This window comes from Lynx canadensis, chromosome B2 (genome assembly GCF_007474595.2).
Source record: "Lynx canadensis isolate LIC74 chromosome B2, mLynCan4.pri.v2, whole genome shotgun sequence".
NCBI classification, from domain to species: domain Eukaryota; kingdom Metazoa; phylum Chordata; class Mammalia; order Carnivora; family Felidae; genus Lynx; species Lynx canadensis.
In genome coordinates this window covers 44880163-44899923 of record NC_044307.1, presented here as the reverse complement: position 1 = coordinate 44899923, position 19761 = coordinate 44880163, and the positions used below count along the sequence as shown (strand labels likewise).

The following is a 19761-nucleotide window of genomic DNA, read 5'->3' as shown; positions in this document are numbered from 1 at the left end:
CGCATATTTTCTTTTTTCCTGTTCAGCTTTTTATTTTTGAGAGAGAAAGAGAACACGCACGGGGTGGGGAGAGAAGGAAGGGCGGGTGGGAGAGGATCCCAAGCAGGCTGTGTGCTGTCAGCACAGAGCCGGATGCAGGGCTCCAACTGAACTCACATGCCATGAGATCGTGACCTGAGGCCCGAGACAAAATCAAGAGTCAGACGCTTAACGGACTGAGTCACCCAGGCACCCGACTGGCAGCCACGTGTTTCAAAAAATGGATGGAAAAAGATAAAATTCATGTTAGTAATACGTTTTATTTAACTCAACATCTAACATATTATCATTTCACCATGTAATCAATAACATTAATGAGCTGTTTTACATTTTTTCTAAGTATTCAAATACTGATATATATTTTACAGTTAGAGCAGATCTCAATTTGGATGCAATATTTTCATTGGAAATACCTGATCTGTGTTCAGATTGCCTAAAATACACATTGCACAAATACAGCTGTATTCACATGGTCCGCTATCCTTGCTACCTCTCATTTCTTATGTGGGATGAAATGAATTCTCGTCGGGGTTTCCAGTTATCGCTCACTGAGTTGGTCCATCACCCACACCGTTTTTCTTATGTGAAAGTGATCATGGATCAAAATGACCATGCTGAGATTGTGAGCCCCTAGTCTGCAAAGAAAAAAAAAAAAAAGCTGGAAACTGGGAGCTACATTTGTTCACCTCCTTGCTTGGTTTACGTGATAACAAATACCTTTTTTTTTTTCATAGATTAACTGAACTGAGTACGTTGGAAATTATTGGGATTGTATTGTTACTTTCTTTTTCATTGAAACAATCCAGTTTCCTTAGGGAGAGCTCTTTCTTTGCCCACTGTAATTCAATAATTGCATATAGTGGGTCACGGGGTGCTGACAGTGCAAAGGACTCGTGGCCAAACACAAGCAACTAACACTTGTCCCTTTCTGGCAATACTTGTGGACAGCTTGGAGCAGCAAGGAGGCAGCAGCTCCTGTAGGGAACACCCAGCAAGGCTTTGGGTTGAATGACAGGTCATGAGCTGCCGGTAGAAGGCCGGTCTACAGAATGGTCTTACAGAATGGTCTCTAGAATCATGTAAAGACAGCACAGATCTAACCACTCCTAGTCTGGTGCCAGGGAAAGCTATTTCCGCCGAAAACATGGGTGCCAGAGCCACCAACGCTGTCCTCACATTCTCCTCTCCTTGGGATGGCTCAGCCTGGTGGGGCCTCGGATTTTTTTAATCTTTTTCTTATTAGTTTTTTGATTCGAGGAGGGAAGAGACAGCTCCAGCTCCCTTTTCTTGGCATCCCAGTCTTCGTCCCTCTGGTCCAGAGGCAGCCCCTTCTGCCTGGCAGTGCGGCGATGGTCCTGGCACTCGGGCTCGGCCCTGGAGAGGGGCAAGATGGCGGCTCTCAGTACCCGGATGGGAGAGCCTGTGTGGGCAAGATGGCGGCTCTCAGTACCCGGATGGGAGACCCTGGGCTGGCATCAGCGTGGACGTCTCTTCCAGCCCTCTGCACACAACCTGGCCACCTCAGGAGTCCCGGAGGGAAAGAAGGGGGCCAAGCTCCAGCATCTCCAAGCGTACGCTTCGGGATCTCAGACACTAAAGAAGCTACTGAGGTGGAGAAAAATGGCATGCCCAGAGTGGGAAGTTCATAGAAGGATGGGTGCTTAGCGTGAAGACAACACTGCTAATGCTGAAGGACTCACATTCACAGAGCCACCAGCATATTACTAGGATGCTGTTTTCCTTCGTTTCTTTTTCCATTGTATTTTTTTCCTTAATTATAAAACCATGTACATTTGTTGCATGAGATTTTATTTTTTTATTAAAAAAATTTTTAAATGTTTACTTATTTTTGAAAGAGTGAGAGTGCAAATGTGAGAGGGACAGATGGAGAGGGAAACGCAGAATCCGAAGCAGGCTCCAGGCTCAGCTGTCAGCACAGAGCCCCACGCAGGGCTTGAACCCACGAACTGAGAGATCATGACCTGAGCCAAAGCTGGTGCTTAACCATCTGAGCCACTCAGGCACCCTTGTTGTATAAGAATTGAAATTATGGAAACACTTAAAAAAGAAAGAAAAGTACTCATAATCACATATGCATTATTTGTATATAGAAGGATTTGTGAAAAGAATACTTACACGATATACAGACAGGTGATAGATATGGAACAATAGAAGAGGTAAGAGAGGAATGGGTAAATAGATCATCATACACACATGGACAAAGGAAAGCAGACAACAGTATCATTTGAAGTAGTTCAAGTACAAAGTTTTATAAAAAGCACAGTTAGATAAGGAGATAGCAAACCTGCTTATCCCCTTAACAACAAGAAATGACCGCTCCGTATTTAGACCACATAACATCCTTCCTCTGCCCTGCTCTTTTTGGGCTTTGCCACCTTCTATCCCATAGTAGCACTATTTATGTAAACAAGTATCTCTCCTCTCACACAGGGAACTTGACATCCAACACTGTATCTGATTTATCTTTAAATCCTTTGTGGTATCTAGTTCAAAGCAATGGGCATGGTAGGTAGGGCTCCAAAATATTTGTTGAATGCACGGCTTAGAGGAAGCCGAATCAAAAGTTGAATTATTTCACTAGGACCCCTAGGATATTCAGCAAGTTGTCAAATACTGTCTAGGCTTTTTCTGAAATTCTCTTATATCCTTTCTTTTCGTCATCCTAGCCCAGGAGAGCACCTACTTGCAACATGAGGCATTAAGAAATTCCTCAGTGACCTCCCTACTTATGGTCTGAGTGCCTCCAATCCTAGCTGCATACCACCCCTGCTGTCTCTTCCCCTACAGAAGGGACTTTGCTAGAGCATCTGTTACCTCTCCTCAATGCCTAGATGAGTTCACACTCATCTGCTCGCCCATCCCATAATGGTCCCCCACCCACCCAACCTTATTCTCCACTTCTCTCTAGCATGAGTGGTGTACTTAGCCAGGCCACTCATCCTTTCACTCCCCCTCCACTCCCTCACACGTATGCACAACCTCTGCACACTTCCGACTTGGTGTCCTTCTCTCCAGATCAAGAATCTTTCTCCCTCCTGCATTAGTCAGGCCTTAGCTATCTTTCAAGGTCCAGATTAATTTCCTCTTAACCAGGATTCCTTCTCTCTAACCCCTTTCAACTGTCAAAAGGGAAGTTCCACATGGAAGATGATGATACCTAAACATGACTTACACGTGATGTGGCTGATCGTTGTTGTTTTTGTCGGCTCAGCCCTGCAGGCCCACTTTTCCTGGTAATAGCACCCCACTCCCACCCCCGCTATTTGGAGGAACCACCCATCTTCCCCTTCAGTTATGCTGGGCTCATGTATCATGCTTATCCACCCACGGGTCACTAGGAAGGGGATGAGATTATGCAGAGAGGTTCAGCAGAGGACAGCCAAGTATAAGATGCTGAGGAATTTCAGCATCTAAAAGGCAAGCGAGAATCAGAGCCCAAGAGAATCATGAGAAGAAATGATCAGATAGGTACAAGGAGAAATAGAAGAGAGTAGCATCAGAGAGGATAAAAAGTTATCCAAGGAGACATGCCAAAAGAGAAGGGCAGTCAAATACCAAATTAAGGGAGATGAGAACTGATAAGAGGTCACTCATTTAGCAACAAGGACCTCCCCGGATGAGCATTGATTCATACAACAGTGGGGAAGAAGCGCAAAGGTGGGTGAGGAAGGAGAGACGATTACACAGATTAACATTCAAGTAGCACAGAAATGCAGGAAGAGAAAAGAAACAGCAGACAGTAGAAGGACCTCTAATCGTTTGTGTGTTCAGTAAGATCTATTTGAACAGGTTCAAAGGCCAATGAGGACTGAAGGGAAGGAGTAGAAAAAAAGCCAAAAATACAGAAGAGAGGATAAAAGATGCAACAGAGAGTATGGGAACGATGGCCTTGTAGGAGGTACGAAGATTTGGGTCAGGGCCTATATGGAGAGATAACACTTCTCCCAGAAGGACAGACAGGAAGGTAAGAAGGAACAGATGTGGTGTATATACGACATGTAGGTGTAGGAGGGTGAAATACATATGCTCTTGGCTTCAATCTTCTCTATAAAGGGGAAAGCCTACTGTCTGAGGAACAGGTGGAGGTACCATGGGGACGTGAGTCGTCATTGAAGGAGCAGGACAAGAAGGGATAGTCCAACTGTTCTGAGGGCTCAGCCGAAGACGGGAATCCCAGAATTTCTGATGGTGCCTGTGTACGTCGTTGTGGGCTTTTCTCCACCAGAACAGGCACAGGAGTGGAGAAGACAGACACTGACTCAAGGGTGGGAATGCTGGGTCATATGGTACAGAAGGACAAACGGTTGGAAACTAAAGGATCATGGGAACAGAGTGGAAGAAGCAGTGTATCGTGGCGTCCAGATGGCAGATAGACGGAAGATCGTGGAACCTTCAGGCAGACGACGGACAGGGAGGGAAAGAAGAAGCTGAACGAGGAGAGGTCTTGATGCATTCAAATCCCCGTGTGGTGACCCAGGAAGTGGCAAAACGAAGAGAGGGCACCACGCTCACATAGTGATATGTTAAGAGTTTTTAAAAGTTCAGAAAACCATGCCGCAGATGCTGAGGTCCACAATGGATGACGCTCACTGAATGCAGGGGATGATGCAGGACTGGGGAGAAGAGTCTTCGAGTCAGGACTCAAGGTTCTGTCTCTTTAACCTCCAGATCACCTCAAGCGTGATATTTATTTATTTATTTATTTATTTTTGAGATAGAGAGAGAAAGACAGAGCACGTGCATGTGTACACGTGGCGGAGGGCAGAGAGAAAAGGAGAGAGAGCATCCCAAGCAGGCCCTGTGCTCAGCACGGAGCCCAACACGGGGCTTGACCCCACAACCCTGGGATCATGACCTGAGCCAAAATCAAGAGCCAGGGGTTTCACAGACTGAACCACCCGGGCACTGCTTGAGTATTTTTTTACTGTGGAGCACCTTAAGAGAAGGTCTCTTTGGTCACTTCTACGGATATCTAACCTCATTGTAAGCAACTACTTTACTTTACAGAAGATAACTTTATCTTCAAGTTCTTAGAAGGTGATTTCACGGTCATCCCCCCTCCCCACCATGAACTGCCCTGCCCTGGAGTCAGATTTGCTACGCATCTCATTTTGGTTTTCAGGCAACGCCACCCTCATTCTGTTATTTTACTGCCTCGTGTACGAACTACTGATTAACCCAACCGGATCATAAATTCCTAAATGTTATTTCCATGCCTCCTGAAGCTGTAACTGTCACGTGCATAACTGACACTTAATTCCATTTGAATGTGTGGGTGAGAGAAAAGATTAACAAGTGCTAGAAGAGTCCTTATGTTTGGTGAGTGTGAGAATAGAAGATTCATAGGCGAACAGCAATTTTAAAAGGTAGAAGGGACCTTACAGCTGATAGCCTAATTCAGCAGGTTCATTTTTAATACGAAAACTGAGCCAGCAAGGTGGCTTAACTTGCCCAAGGTCACAGAGCTAGTATGAATACCTTTCAGGAATCTGCAGGGGCTGCATGAATCTTGTCCCACGTCCCATTGGCAAACTTGGTGGCTCACCTCTCTTATCTGAGATAATTTTTGTACAATCTAAAATAGCAATTATAACAATGAGATATTGTTAACATTATTATAAATATGTACCATTAAAATAACTATAATTTTGGTATAATACAAAAACAATAGATTTCACATAATCTGCAGCAATGTCGCTTCCACCCAAACTAGTCATTTCTGTGAAAAGTTAATAAAAACAACTCAGACAACTGTTAGCTGAATTTGCTCATTCCCTTGGACGGAGCCGAGACCACTGAGTGGGCAGATATCTTGATCACAGGCTCCCATTTCTCTGCCACTTCTCTAGCTGGAAATAAAGGAAACTTACTTCTCCAGAAACGCCACACAGGCGGTCTGCCCATAGATCTGTGCGATCCTCTTCGGCGTGTCTCCAAAGAAGTCGGGGGCGTCGATGGCCGCATGCAATGCATGGAGAATTTTGAGCACGCTCACATGGCCTGACTCAGCTGCAAAATGAGCTGGGGTCCAGCCCACATCAGTCACCAGGCAGGGCCTGGCTCCGTATTCTATAAGGAGCTGCATCACCTCCACATGCCCTTAGATGTAACGGGAAGAAACGGGAGGAGGTTAAGATTAAAATGTCTCTGCCCCCGCGGAGGCCAGAACTAGCCTAGGTTGTCCAAAAGAAGGGAAGACATTTGCTGGGAAGCCCCTCCTCACCCACCCTCCCTCTCCTTCCGCCCGCCCCTTCTTACCAGGGACTCAGTGCCCCACGTTCACCCCCTGAACCTTGCTCCTACCAGAGGCCTGGGCCCTCCAACTATTCCCTCTACTCCCTCCCTCCAGGGCATTCCCTTCCCCCCAATCCCTTCCTAGGAATCTTGCTTTCCCTCGTAAGGCGCTGTACTCATGCCCCTAGGGCACTGGTCAGGCTCCCTCAGCTTTTGGCAGTGTCAATGGTGATTGAAAAACAAACATTTTGCAACAACAGGGATGGGCCTTGAGGGCATTACGCTGAGTGGAAATGAGCCAGAGAAAAAGAAATACCTTAGGATCTCACTTGTACGCGGAATCTACAACAACAACAGCAACAACAGAAACCTCACACACACACAAACACGCCAATATCACTGGTTCAGTGAACAAACTGGTGGTTGCCAGAGGTGGGGGTAAGGGGTCGGAGAAACGAGTAAAGACCGGCAAAAGGCACAAACGTCAGTTATAAAATAAGTAAGTCCCGACGATGCAACGTACCACAGGGTGACTATAGTTAACGAGGCTGTGTTGCAGATTTGAAAGCTGCCAAGAGAGCAGATCTTAAAACTTACCAGAAGAAAGCTTTTTGGTAACTACAAATGGGGACAGATTTTAACTTCAGTTACTGTGGTGCTCATTTCGCAACACATAAAAAAATTTAGTCATTGTGTTGTTGTACATCTGAAACTGATATAATGCTGTATATTAATTACACCTCAATAAAAAATATTTTAAGTCCCACTGACTTTATAGTTAGCACCAGTTAAGAGCCCAGGCTTTTGGGGGACGACGGATGTGGGCTCATACCTGCCAGTAAATAACAGCTGCTAACTACGGCATCCCAGATGAGAAACGAAGGTGTGAGGCTCAGTTTCCTCATTTGGAAATTAAAAATATTATCACCTCCCTCAGTGAGTTCTTGTGAAGTACAAATGAAATCACAGACGTAATGTATACAGCACAGTGCCCAGCATAAAGCAAATGTTCACTAAAAGGTGCTTCATTATAGCTACCATCACCTTGTACTTCAGTTTCTGCAAAATTCTACCAACTGATTTCTCTGCATCCAGGCTTGCTTCCTGCCAATCCATTCTCCATATAGAAGTCAAAACAAAATTTTAAAAAGCAAACGGAACACTCTCTTACTTGACATCCTTCCATGGTGTTCCATTGCTGAAGGCCTTGATAGGCCCATTGGCTGCTTTTGCTACTATCCTCCTTGAATTCTGTAACCGAGTCATGTGAGGCATGGGGGTTATAGCAATGAACAAGGCAGAGTCCCTGTCCGACCTCGGCAATGATGTTCCCTTTCTTGTTGGAGGTCAAGAGGGCAGAAGACTAATATCAATTGAGAGCAAATTATGGGCTGGGCACTGTACATCCATTATCTTAGTGAATCCTCACCACAAGATTCCAAGGTAGCAGCAGTTTCCATTATGTAGATAACTCACTTAAGGCCCAGAGACATTAAATAATTTGCTGAAGGTGCTACAACCAGTAAGTGGTGGTGCCAGGGTTGAAATGTTCCATTTGGCTCTCAAGAAATGTTCTTTCTACTACCCTACACAGACTGGTCACTTCACAAAAAGATGGATTCTACCCAGGCACTGCCCACTCACCTTTGATTGCAGCCCAGTGAAGTGGAGTTCGGTCATTCCAGTCCACATCCTTGTAGTTTGGGTCACAGAGACCTTTCTTCAAAATCTTTTTCACTAAACTGTAATCCCCAACAGCCACAGCTTGGTGGAGCTTTGTCATGTCTGACATTTTGGTCGATTCCATGACTGAAATAATGGAGGGGGGAAAACATGCCCCTTAGGAAGTTCTCTACAGCTCTTTCTTCTCAGTAAGTGATTCCATGGGATTCTTTACCATTTACTTTCTTTCTCAGCTCACAAATTTGCATGTGTGTGCGCTGCTGAGGGTGTATTTGGATCTCAGCCACCATGGTTAGTACATGCCAGTCCCTTACCTAAAATCTATCAACGCTCCCCTCTGCCTCCAGGCATACAGGCTGAATTCTATTTTATACTGGCATTTTCTATTTGGCCTCAAACCACTTTCCAGTGCTATCTCCAGTTCCCGTTCCAAAGGGCTGGTAGTGCGATTCTGAATTAGTTGTGTGATTCTGCGCCTTGGCTTTCTCATCTATAACCTGGAGACAACTTGCCGGAGTTGTTGTGAGGTTACAATGACAATCTATGTGAAAAGCCTACTGACTGAATGCAGAGAAGGGACTCCAGAGAAAGTTAATACTATTGGCACACCAATTCAGATGGAGTAGATGTAAACATGCAAACAACACAGCTACAAGTTATCTACAACATTAATGCAGAAACCGACAGTTCTCAAACTATAGTCTACAGATGCTTAGGAATCTCTAGGACTCTTTCAGGGGATGCATGAAGTCAAAATTATTTTCATTATAATATGAAAATGCCATTGGCCTTGTTCACTGTGCCGACATTTGCCCTGAGGGTTGAAAAGCAATGAGGTACAAAGCTGCTGTTGCCTCAGCATGAAGCCAGGCAGTGGCATCACACACGTAGAGTCAAAAACAAACGAAAAGGGGGGCACCTGGGTGGCTCAGTCCGTTAAGCGTCGGACTTCAGCTCAGGTCATGATCTCACAGTTCGTGAGTTCGAGCCCCGCGTCGGCTCTGTGCTGACAGCTCGGAGCCTGGAGCTGCTTCAGATTTTGTGTCTCCCTCTTTCTCTGCCCTTCCCCTGTTCATGCTCTGTCTCTGTCTCAAAAATAAATAAATATTTAAAAAAAAAAGAAAAAGAAAAGGTAGTTTCAACCAAGAAACTAAAGTAGTAAGAACTATGCATGTTGACCCTTAATTGCATGACTTCACAAAAGTTATTTTAAAAGATTCTGTAACGAAATGTGTCAACATTTGGGAAGTCTGCATAACTCCCTGAACTGATGTCTTCCAAATGACAAGTGGATGATGTTACAAAATCATGCATGGGTAAAGAGACCCATTCAAAATAGACCTGTGGATTTTAGTGAGACAGAGGACAAAAAATACACTGAGGTTGCTTCAGATTCGAAGTCACTAAAAAGCACAGCCATGTGTCAGTTTGGGCATAGTATCAGAGAATATCCGCAGTTATCTGAAAAGGCTACAAAATACTCTTCCCTTTTCCAATATATGTGGAACCAGATTTTCTTTCAATATTTCAGCCAAAACAACAAACTGAATACAGAAGATCTAAGAACCCACCTATCTTCTATTAAGCCACATATTATAGGGATTCAACTACATAAACACATACATGCATACATACATACATAAACAATGTTACTCTTCTCATTTCTTTTGCTTTAGAACATGTAATTATTTTTCATAAAAATATTTTTGTTATTGTATATTAGGCTTGTTATGATTTTTGTAAGTGACTTAATAAACATTTAATTTTTTTCTCAGTTTTAATTTCTAATAAGGTAAATAATAAGGTAACGGAGTCCTGAGACCAACAAGTTTGGGAATTACAGATATAAACAAAATAAGGGATTGGGATAGAAATTTTTTAAATGTTTACTTATTTTTGAGAGAGAGAGAGAGAGAGGCAGACTGCAAGTGGGGAAGGGGCAGAGAGAGAGGGAGACACAGAATCCGAAGCAGGCTCCAGGCTCTGAGCTGTCAGCACAGAGCCTGACACGGGGCTCAAACCCACAAACTGTGAGATCATGACTTGAGCCGAAGTCGGACGCTTAGCCAACTGGGCCACCCAGGCGCCCCAGGGGTTGGGATAGAATTAAAGAATGAGGAGAGAGCCACGTGTGGTGGGGCCAGCGAGAATGTCTCTTTGATCTCAACATTTCAGTTGAGATCTCAAGAAGAATTTGGAGTCAGCCAGACACATTGTGGCCCAGCAGCAGCAGCAGCAGCACCTAGGAATTTATTAGAAATGTGAATTATTGAGCCTCATATCAGACCTCCTGATGTAGACGGAAATATGAGGACAGCCCTAGAGGGGGAGAGAAGTGCGTAACATAATTAACACGCAATGTCCTAAGTGTTATAATGGCAGTGATTTTTCTGGGGACAGAAGGAAAAGACATTTCTCCAGGACTAGGAAGTGAAAGGGACTTTTTTCCAAAAGTGACCTAAGCCGAGTTCCAAAAGGATGAGTAAGAGTCTTCTCGGGCATGGCCATAGTGGAAGATCCAGCCCAGGCAACAGCGCATCTGGAGTGGGGAGGGAGGCACATTCTGCAAAGAGCAAGTGGCTCTAACTTTGACGTACAGACCAAGGATCCACAAATGTTTCCAATAAAGGGCTGCATAGGAAACTTCTTAGCCTTTATAGGCCAAGAGGCAAAACTCAAGGCTATTATTTAACGTTACCTAACTATTATGCAACAAGAGAAAACCTCTTGCCAGAGGCAGGCCATCCTGGGAGGGGAAGGATCGGTGGTGGTGGATGAGCGTCCTTTGTGCCCAGTCACGCTCAGCTGGAGACATTCTCAGGGCCAAGAGCAACCAGCCCGGGGAGGAGGGGTCTGGCTGAAAGGATGGTCACTTGCCCTTTACTCCAGTGATGCCCAGATCCCAGCATGCCCTCTCTCCTCTCCAACAGCCCAATCAGTTCAAGTTGACAGCTGGTGGGAGGCAAGGTAACTTGGCTGGACCATTCCTATTGCTCACTGCCGACAGCAGAGTCCCCAAAGTGTAGGCGCTGGCCAGTAGGGCCCTGGGCAGGGACTAGGCACAGCCGTGAGCTCAGCAGACAAGTGCTAAGGGCAGACTAGAGAGCAGTTAGCTCCCCAAAGCTCACCGTGCTTGCCCCCCGAGAGCCACCATCATAAGTGGTGACCGCATGCCTGAAAACATGGAGCGAGCCACACTTGGCCCGTAGACCGTAGTTTACCAACCTCTGGTCCATATAAAGCATCTGGGATCTTGTTAAAATGCAGATTCTGATTCAGTAGGTCTAGGAGGAGACCTGAGAGCCTGCATTTGTAGCAAGTCTACACGACAACTACCAGTTCATAGACCGCACTGAGTAGCAATGTCTCTGGCTACAAGGCAGGGGAGAGACTTGAAGTAAGGGAGAAGCAGTAAGGATGCGGCTGTTTTTCCTCACTGAAGGACTACGTGAAAATTACTGGTGAGTTTTAAAAAATAGATGCCCGGGCCTCGGCCTGAGGTGCTTCAGAGTCATTAGATGTGTCAGACGAGGACGTGCGTTTTTGCATGAAGTGAGCGCTCAGTATATGTTAGGTAAGAGAAGATGGCATGGGATGTGTTTCCTCTTTTTGGCTTGTTTTAGTAAGAAAACCCTTACACTGGAAGATTTGATCGATGATAAATCAAATAGTGAACAAGTGCTGGAGGCTTTCCGACCTGCAGGTGTCACAAAAACCAAACCATTTTTAGAATCAGTTGTCTGGAAGCCTCTGCTTACATTTCACGCCAACCTTTAACCAGGTTTGGGCTTAAATCAACTCCATCCGGGTCACGTTTGTGTTCATACCAAGGAAATTCCACAACTTCCCACAGAGAAGTTGCAATTCAAGTTGAAGTTTCCAATGAGTAGCTACATTTATTTGCAGAGAAATTGATGAAGTGATCCTAAAACTTCATATGGAAATACAAAGGGCTCAGAATAGGCCAAACAATCTTGCAAAAGACCACAGTAGGAGGACTCAAACTTCCCGATTTCTAAAGTTACTATAAAGATACAGTAACCAAAAAAGTGTGATACAAAGTACACTGTGTGGCATAGAAATGGATAGAGAGAGAGAAAAGGGACAGAATTGGGAGTCCAGAAATAAACGCTTACATTATGGTCATTTGGTTTTCACCAAAGGTGCCAGGAAAATCGTAGTCTTTCCAAATGGTGCTGACACAGTTGAGTCACAGTGACACAGAGACACTGACACAGTGAATGCTTGAGTATTCACATACTCAAGAATTAAGTTAATCCTTTCCCTCATGCCACACACAAAACTTAACTTAAAATGAATTGCAGACTTATAGAAGACCTAAAACTAAAACATTTAGAAGAAAACAAGGGAGTAAATCTTCATTACTTTGGGTTAGACAATGAAACGGTTCACAGACAGGACGGCAAAAGCACAAGAAACAAAAGAGAACAAACAGATAAATTGAATGTTACCAAAATTAGAAAGTTTTTTTCTACAAACAATACCTTAGGAAAAGTATAAAAGCAAATATGGAATGGGAGAAAATATTTGAAAATTATATATCTGATAAGAGATTTGTCTCCAGAATACAGAACTCTTACAATTCAACAACAACAAAAAAAGCTCCATTAACAATCGTCAAGGAATATAAACAGAAGTTTCTCCAAAAGAATAGGCACATGAAGATACGCACAAAATAATAAGCACCTGAAAAAAATGCTCAACATCATTAGTCACGAAGGAAATGCAAATGAAAACCATACTGAAGCACCACTCACACCCTCTAGAATAACTGTAATCAAAAAGACAGACAATGTCAAGTGTCACTGAGGATGTGGGGAAATTGAACCCCTCACAGATGTGGTAGGGATATAAAATGGGGCAGCTGCTTTGGAAGACAGTTTGGCAGTGCTTCAAAAAGTTAAACATAGACTTATCATATGACCTGTAACTCCACACTTAGCTATGTACCTAAAGAAATGAAAATATATATCCACCCAAAAACTTGTTACACGCATGTTTCCAGCAGCATTATTCATAATAGCCAAGAGTGGAAACAACGCAAATGTCCCTTAGTAGGTGAATGCATGAATAAAATGTGGGAGTTCATACGATGTAACATTATTTGACAAAGGAAAGGAATAAAGTACTGACACCTGATACGACACGAACGGACCTTGAAAACACGCTAAATGAAAGAAGCTAGGAGCGAGAGACCACACATTGTAAGATTCCAATTATGTGAAGTGTCCAGGATAGGCAAATCCACAGAGATAGAGAGTAGATTATTGATTGCCTGAACTGGGAGGAGGTGGGGGTAGGAAGTGACTACTAATGGGGATAGGATTTCTTTGGGGGGGTGATGAAACATTCTAAAATTAGGCAGGGGCAAGTGATGCTTTCATAACTTTGAATATATTAAAAACCACTGAATTATGTACTATAAATAAATGAATTTTATGGTATGTGAATTACAGCTCAATAAAGCTGTTTAAAAACAATAAATGAGAGGGCGCCTGGGTGGCTCAGGCAGTTAAGCCTCCGACTTCAGTTCAGGTCATGATCTCATGGTTCGTGGGTTTGAGCCCTGCCTGGCTCTGTGTTGACAACTCAGAGCCTGGAGTCTGCTTCCGATTCTGTGTCGCCCTCTCTCTGCCCCTCCCCCCCCCCAAATAAATAAGCATTAAAATTTTTTTTTTAATTTTTTTTCAACGTTTATTTATTTTTGGGACAGAGAGAGACAGAGCATGAACGGGGGAGGGGCAGAGAGAGAGGGAGACACAGAATCGGAAGCAGGCTCCAGGCTCTGAGCCATCGGCCCAGAGCCCGACGCGGGGCTCGAACTCACGGACTGCGAGATCGTGACCTGGCTGAAGTCGGACGCTTAACCGACTGCGCCACCCAGGCGCCCCAGCATTAAAATTTTTAAAAAATAAATTAAAAAATAAATGATACTGCTAGAGGCTTTCTTTAAAAAAAAAAAAACAAACTGTAGAAAACGTCCAATTCACTAGCCTGCAACTGACTACTGAAATTCAGCAAACTTTCCTTCACATGAATCTTCATAAATTTCATGAAGTGCACCTGAATTTCTGTCTTTCTGTAAAGAAGTAGCCAGTAAATATAAGTTCTAATAATATGAATGATCCATAATAGGTGTAAAAAGCTGAAGGCAGGAGTAATATAAAAATACTTACTCTCTTGCTTGAGATCTGAGGCACCCAGCATGGGCAGGCGTCTTAGGGGCCAGAGGTTTGTTTTGTTCACACCATGGAAACTGGCCCCTCCTTCCTCAGTAAAGCCTGTCAATCAAGGTAGGCCTCCGGGAGGAGGTGCTTGCTGGAGGAAAGGGGACTGCCCCTTTGCTTCCACTGAAGCTGGTCAGCGGTCCTGGCCTGCTTCTGTAGTCTGAGTGTGGTCCTTGACAGCTTCTCTTCAAGTGGCATTTCATCCAAATGCATGAAAATGGAAAAACAGATTGCCAGTCCACAGGGCACTGTGAAGGAAACACGCTGCCCGGTGACCACCACGGGGTGGCGTAGATGACATGCACCCCGCACTCTCAGAACCAGCTTGAGATCTTGTGCAAGACCCTTAAATTTGCTGAAACTCAATTCTCACCAATAAAAGGAAGTTTTAACACTTTTCTCATACGGCAACAAAAGATGCGTAGCTGAAATAATTGATAAAGCACCTGCTAACAGCGTGGAGGAAGGAGAAAGCCTTCAGTCAATTTCTCATGGCCTCCTTGTTTTTGATCCCTTACTCTAGCATCTCCTATCTTTATGGTGATGCTGGTCTTCCTGTCTCCCTTTTCTCTCTCTCTCCCTCCCTCCTTTCCTTCTTTCCTTTCTTCTTCCTCCCCCTCTTTATCTCTCTCCCCCTCCCTCTCTTTCTCTTCCCCCCTCTTTCATTCTTTTTTTTCTTTCTCCTATCATTTCTCTGCTACCTTTCTTCCCACATGTGTTTACTGAATGCCTTATATACTGTACTAGGCTCTGTGGAGAACAAGACTCATGTTCCTTTCTTCTTTGAGCTGAGAGTCCAAAGTAAAAGACAGACCATGTTGAAAGCATTTACTACACAAATTCAGTATTCCATTAGCAGAGTCTACTTCTTGCAGTGTACAAAGAATTGATATTGTTGCAAGATCAGAATTTATCTTCATCTTATGTTTATAAAGCTTTGTGTGCTATTTCTGTCAAAATTTTAATTTTTTTTTAAATTATGACTGAATGAATGCCTTCATCTGCGGTGAATGTCAATAACCTACCCTCAAGGGTCACTTGCTTATATTGTGATAGGACACAGAGGCTACCCGGCAACATCTATGGGCCAGACATTGACCTTTGGTCACACTGGCTCAAGCACTGGGACTAGCATTTCTGGCTGAAGTGACTGCCGTTGAGTATCTTCTCCATAGAAGCCATTTTTAGATCAGGAAGGGACTTTAGAAATCATGATTCAAAAATTCATTTAGAGATGAGAATGTTGCGATCCGTTGACATTATGTGATTTGATTAATTCACACAGCCACTGTGTTTTAATGCATCTCTTACCATCTCCCCCTGTCACAGACTTTGAGCCTGAAGTTCTCTCTTGTCCAGCAAGAGAGCGGACACAGAATTAAAATGTGAGAGAGGATGTAATGTCTGGGAGAAGACAAGAGCCCCAAGTAAGGGTCCTTGCTCTATTTTTATTAGGATCAGAAGGCCTACAAACATGACGGACGTGCAGAAAGAGACCATGAAACCACAAACATTAACTCATGTGTGCAAGAGAAAGGCGGTTTTGAAGATATCCTGTGATAGGGGTTTGGGTCAATACAAAACAAAATCCTGGCACCGGGCCGATGGTTGTTTACCACAGGCACAAGGAGAGCCTTCTGTTTATCTTAGCTTGCCTAGGGGTAAGACAGAGCATGGGTCCACAAGGCACCTTACTTTTGCTAATTAGCCCTACTCCAGTCAGTTTCACCCTACTGAGGTCTATGGCCCTGTCTACCTGTTTACCTATTCTGGACCTTCCTTCCTGTGAAAGCAGCTTTCTGCTTTTGTACTATGTTGGGGGCGCTTCTGCTCTGTTTACCTAATCTCAGATGCTTTCAGCCTAAACCTTCTTAACCCATTGGTGCAAGTTCAGGGAATTCCTAAACTTATTCCCCACAATCCCCACCCTAACTAAACTCAGGATATATAAGAGATGCTCAGTGACCACAAGTTCAAGGGTTGGCTGGGCCGCTTTGTCACTCCATTGTATATTTACTGCTTACTGTTGACCTCTGCTCAGAACACCATGATTTGATTTTCTTCTGCCTCCCTCCAATTCTAAAGAAGTTGATAACAACAAACCTATATAGACTTTGTTCTCAAAGCAATACTTGTGAGGAGGCAATACAGTGGGGAGGACAGAATGGTGATCTGGCATCTGGGAGTGATGGGAAAAAATGAGATATTTGTTGAATGCCTTTGTGCATCAGGCATTATTCTAGGTGTTTGGGATATTACTCATCAATCTTTTTTTAAAATTTATTTATTTATTTTGAGAGAAAAAGAGACAGACAGAGAAAAAGAGCACATGAGCAAGCAGGAGAGGGACAGAGAAAGAGGGAGAGAGAGAATTCCAAGCAGGCTCTGCACCCACAGCATGGAGCCCAATGCCGGGCTTGAACTCATGGACCATGAGATCATGACCTGAGCCAAAACCAAGAGTCAAAGGCTTACAATAATAACCCTCCTCTCTCTTGTCTTTCAACCCACCCACGTGACCAATATTTCTCAGTTCTTCTTGGTTACTCATGTTATGTATGTACGTGTGCACTTATATATATTAATTCTCTTTCCCACGTACAGTAAAACCTTGGATTGTGAGTAACTTGTTCTGCGAGTGTTCCACAAGATGAGCAAACATTTCTAATAAATTTTAACTTGATAAAGGAGCGATGTCTTACAATCCGAGTGGTAGCACGGGATGCCGAATGTCACAAGATCACAACTGAGCCAATGGTTCTTTTCTCTCTCACTGTGAGATTGTGGGATGCCCAGATGCTTGGTCTCAGGCTGCGGTGTTTGGCAGAAACCAGTGATTTTTCGGAACATTGGAAGGCGCCCACACCTGGCACTAATGTATTTTTCGTCACTTCGAAACACCTATGGACAGTCCTTTGCTTTTCCATTCAAGAGGAAGCTGACGAATGCTTTGCTTCATTCTAGGTCAGGCTGCCTGCAGATATACACCCTTTCCTCTTACTGCCAGTTACATTAAATACGGTATATGACAAGAGCTTATTAACACTGTACCACAGTCAACATCCGTGTGAGTGTATACGATGGCCCCCACGCAGAAAAAGGTTGAAAAGAAAGGCGGTAAGAAGGAGATGATTGCTGTGGAAGTTAAGAAGGAAATCGTCAAGAAGTATGTACAAGGTATGCAAGTGGCCAAAATTGCAAGATTTTATAAGAAGTCTATATCTCGACCTCGTCTGCAGAGGAATTGAATCCCTCACTTCAAATGAGATTAGGGAGATGTGTAAAAGGTGAGAAACAGTGCAAAATTCTGTAGGAAAGCACCACCCGAATAAGGCTGTAGCAGTGAGAGCAGTGAATCTGTTTAAGGACAAGGCAATGTCACATTTCTGCAAAAGCCTCAAAGGGAGGCAAAACCAACGTCATTAGATGGGTTCCTTGCTAAAGTTGCACAAAATGGGAAAGATTCCACTGAGCCAATAGACAGCAGTGATTCCATTAGTGATAGTGAAAGATCTCCTACACAGTAACCCTCCTCTCTCTTATCTCTCTCACACCCTCCAGGAAGGTTTTCAAAGGTAAGGGCTGTTTATTTCTCTTTCTATTATGTATCTTATTATTTTGTATTATATTACAGTATTGTAATCATTTTTGTGTGAGTATTTTTAGGTTGTGGAAGGAATTGTCTGCGTTCCATTATTGCTTGTGGGGAAATTTGCTTTGATTTACAAGTGCTTTGGATTACAAGCATGTTTCTGGAATGAATTATGCTTCCAAACCAAGGTCTTACTGTACATATATACGTACAATGTGTATGTTCACATACATACACATGCATATGTATTTCAAATGCTCACTCTGCTTGCCTAGTATTGTCCTAAGCAATTTACATGCATTATCCCTTTCAGTTCTTACTGCAACCTTGTGATACAAATACTATTCTTATTTCTGCTTTACAGATTAGGAAACTGAAGGGTTACAAGGGTACGGAAGTTGCCAAAGGCCTTGAGAGCTAGTAAAGGTAGAACTGGATTCAAGCCCAGCTCTGTCTGACTCAGCCTTCTTAATTACTGCACTATGTCTGGAAAAAATGTCAGGAAGATATGCACCAAATGTTAAATAACTACTTCATGAAGTTGGGGTTGCGTGACCCACCCGCTTCCTATGTTTGCTGTTTTGTTTAGGTTTCTAACAACAGGAATGTATTATTTCATCTTAACTAGAAAAAAAATCTCTTTTCAAATTACCATCAATTCCTTCATTTTCTCTGCCTTTGGTCAATCTGCTGTCTAATTTTGCAAGACCAGATAAGCCGCCACTCTGGCCTTGTTCCTGGAAGAGCAAACATCATCCGGGAATGCACATCACCAGACAGACTGACTCCATGACTAAGGAGTGAATTCCAGCCACCATGGGGCTCAGAAAGCTTCAAACAGCCTCAGGGAGAGCCCAGGACCATCTCCCACATTATCACTCTCTTCATGCTTTACTGTTACCCAAGTCACAGCCGCATCTCCTTCCTTTTCTTCTCCATCAACTATCTTAAAAGTAGTCTACACTCATTGTCTTTGCATCTGCATTTCTACTCCTTACAGACTCTGACTTCACCCCTCAGTCATGATACTGTTAGTTTTAGGGGTCACCACGTCTTTCTAATTGCTAAGCCTCATGACCCTTTCCTCAGCCTTCATTCCTTCTATCTCATCAACAGTGTTGGTCATACTTACCTTTTAAAACCTCTTTCCTCTCTTGATTCCACAGAGCTTCTCTTTCCCATTTTCTATCCTCACTGTGACTAGCCTGTCTCAATTTCATTCACCAGCTTCTCGTCCCCCTACCGTCCATGACTGTGATGTTCTTTAGAATTCTTCCACCTCTGCTCTCTCTGCAAACCCTTGATGGCCAATCCCATGAGTTCTCAGCATTTTCACTTCCAAATAAATGACTTCTGCCCAGGTTTGAGACTGAGTTTCGGACCTGCACAACTAACGGCCCAGGAGATGGTTCCACCCAGATGTGCTAGCTCACTGGAAGAAAGGATCATTTTGTAGTGTTTGCTGATTTCTGTGACATGAAGCCCTCCCTATGGCTGATCTCAAGCTATCAGAGCGAAGTCACTGACTACAGAGCTGGAAAGAGATGTGCACAGGCAGGGGTTGAACAGGAATAAGTCAACTCCACACCCCCACTCGTTCTGCCTGGTATCCAAGGCCAAAGGCTCTCAAACATTATTTTTTAACATATGGTAGAAAACACATTCTATGTCAGTTACCTGAATGTGTATACGATTGGAACAAAGTTGTTCTGTGAAACAACATAACCTTATCACATGTGACATACTTTGAAATCTATCACGTTTCATTTCGTTAAAAAATGTGTCTCAACTCACCAAGTACATTTAATAAGCCATCAAAGGTTCAAGACTCACAATTTAAAAACATCATCTTCAAGTCTTTCAAACTCAATGTGTACAGAACTGCATTATTACCTCACTTTCAACAACCTGTTCCTCTTCCTGCTTTTCCTTTCTCAATTAATG

At 43.7% G+C, this 19761-nt stretch overlaps 1 protein-coding gene across 1 annotated transcript; it reads right to left on the bottom strand.

Annotated features, from left to right (window-relative positions):
- Positions 1 to 274: 274 nt before the first annotated feature.
- ANKRD66 (ankyrin repeat domain 66) lies at positions 275 to 14334 on the bottom strand. Its single transcript, XM_030315661.2, has 4 exons — positions 14175 to 14334; positions 7939 to 8103; positions 5931 to 6159; positions 275 to 1413 (listed from the first exon to the last, which is right to left on the bottom strand). Exons 1-4 carry the CDS (start codon positions 14203 to 14205, stop codon positions 1212 to 1214), a joined length of 627 nt encoding a protein of 208 aa, XP_030171521.1. The 5' UTR covers positions 14206 to 14334; the 3' UTR covers positions 275 to 1211.
- Between the last annotated feature and the right edge of the window lie 5427 nt (positions 14335 to 19761).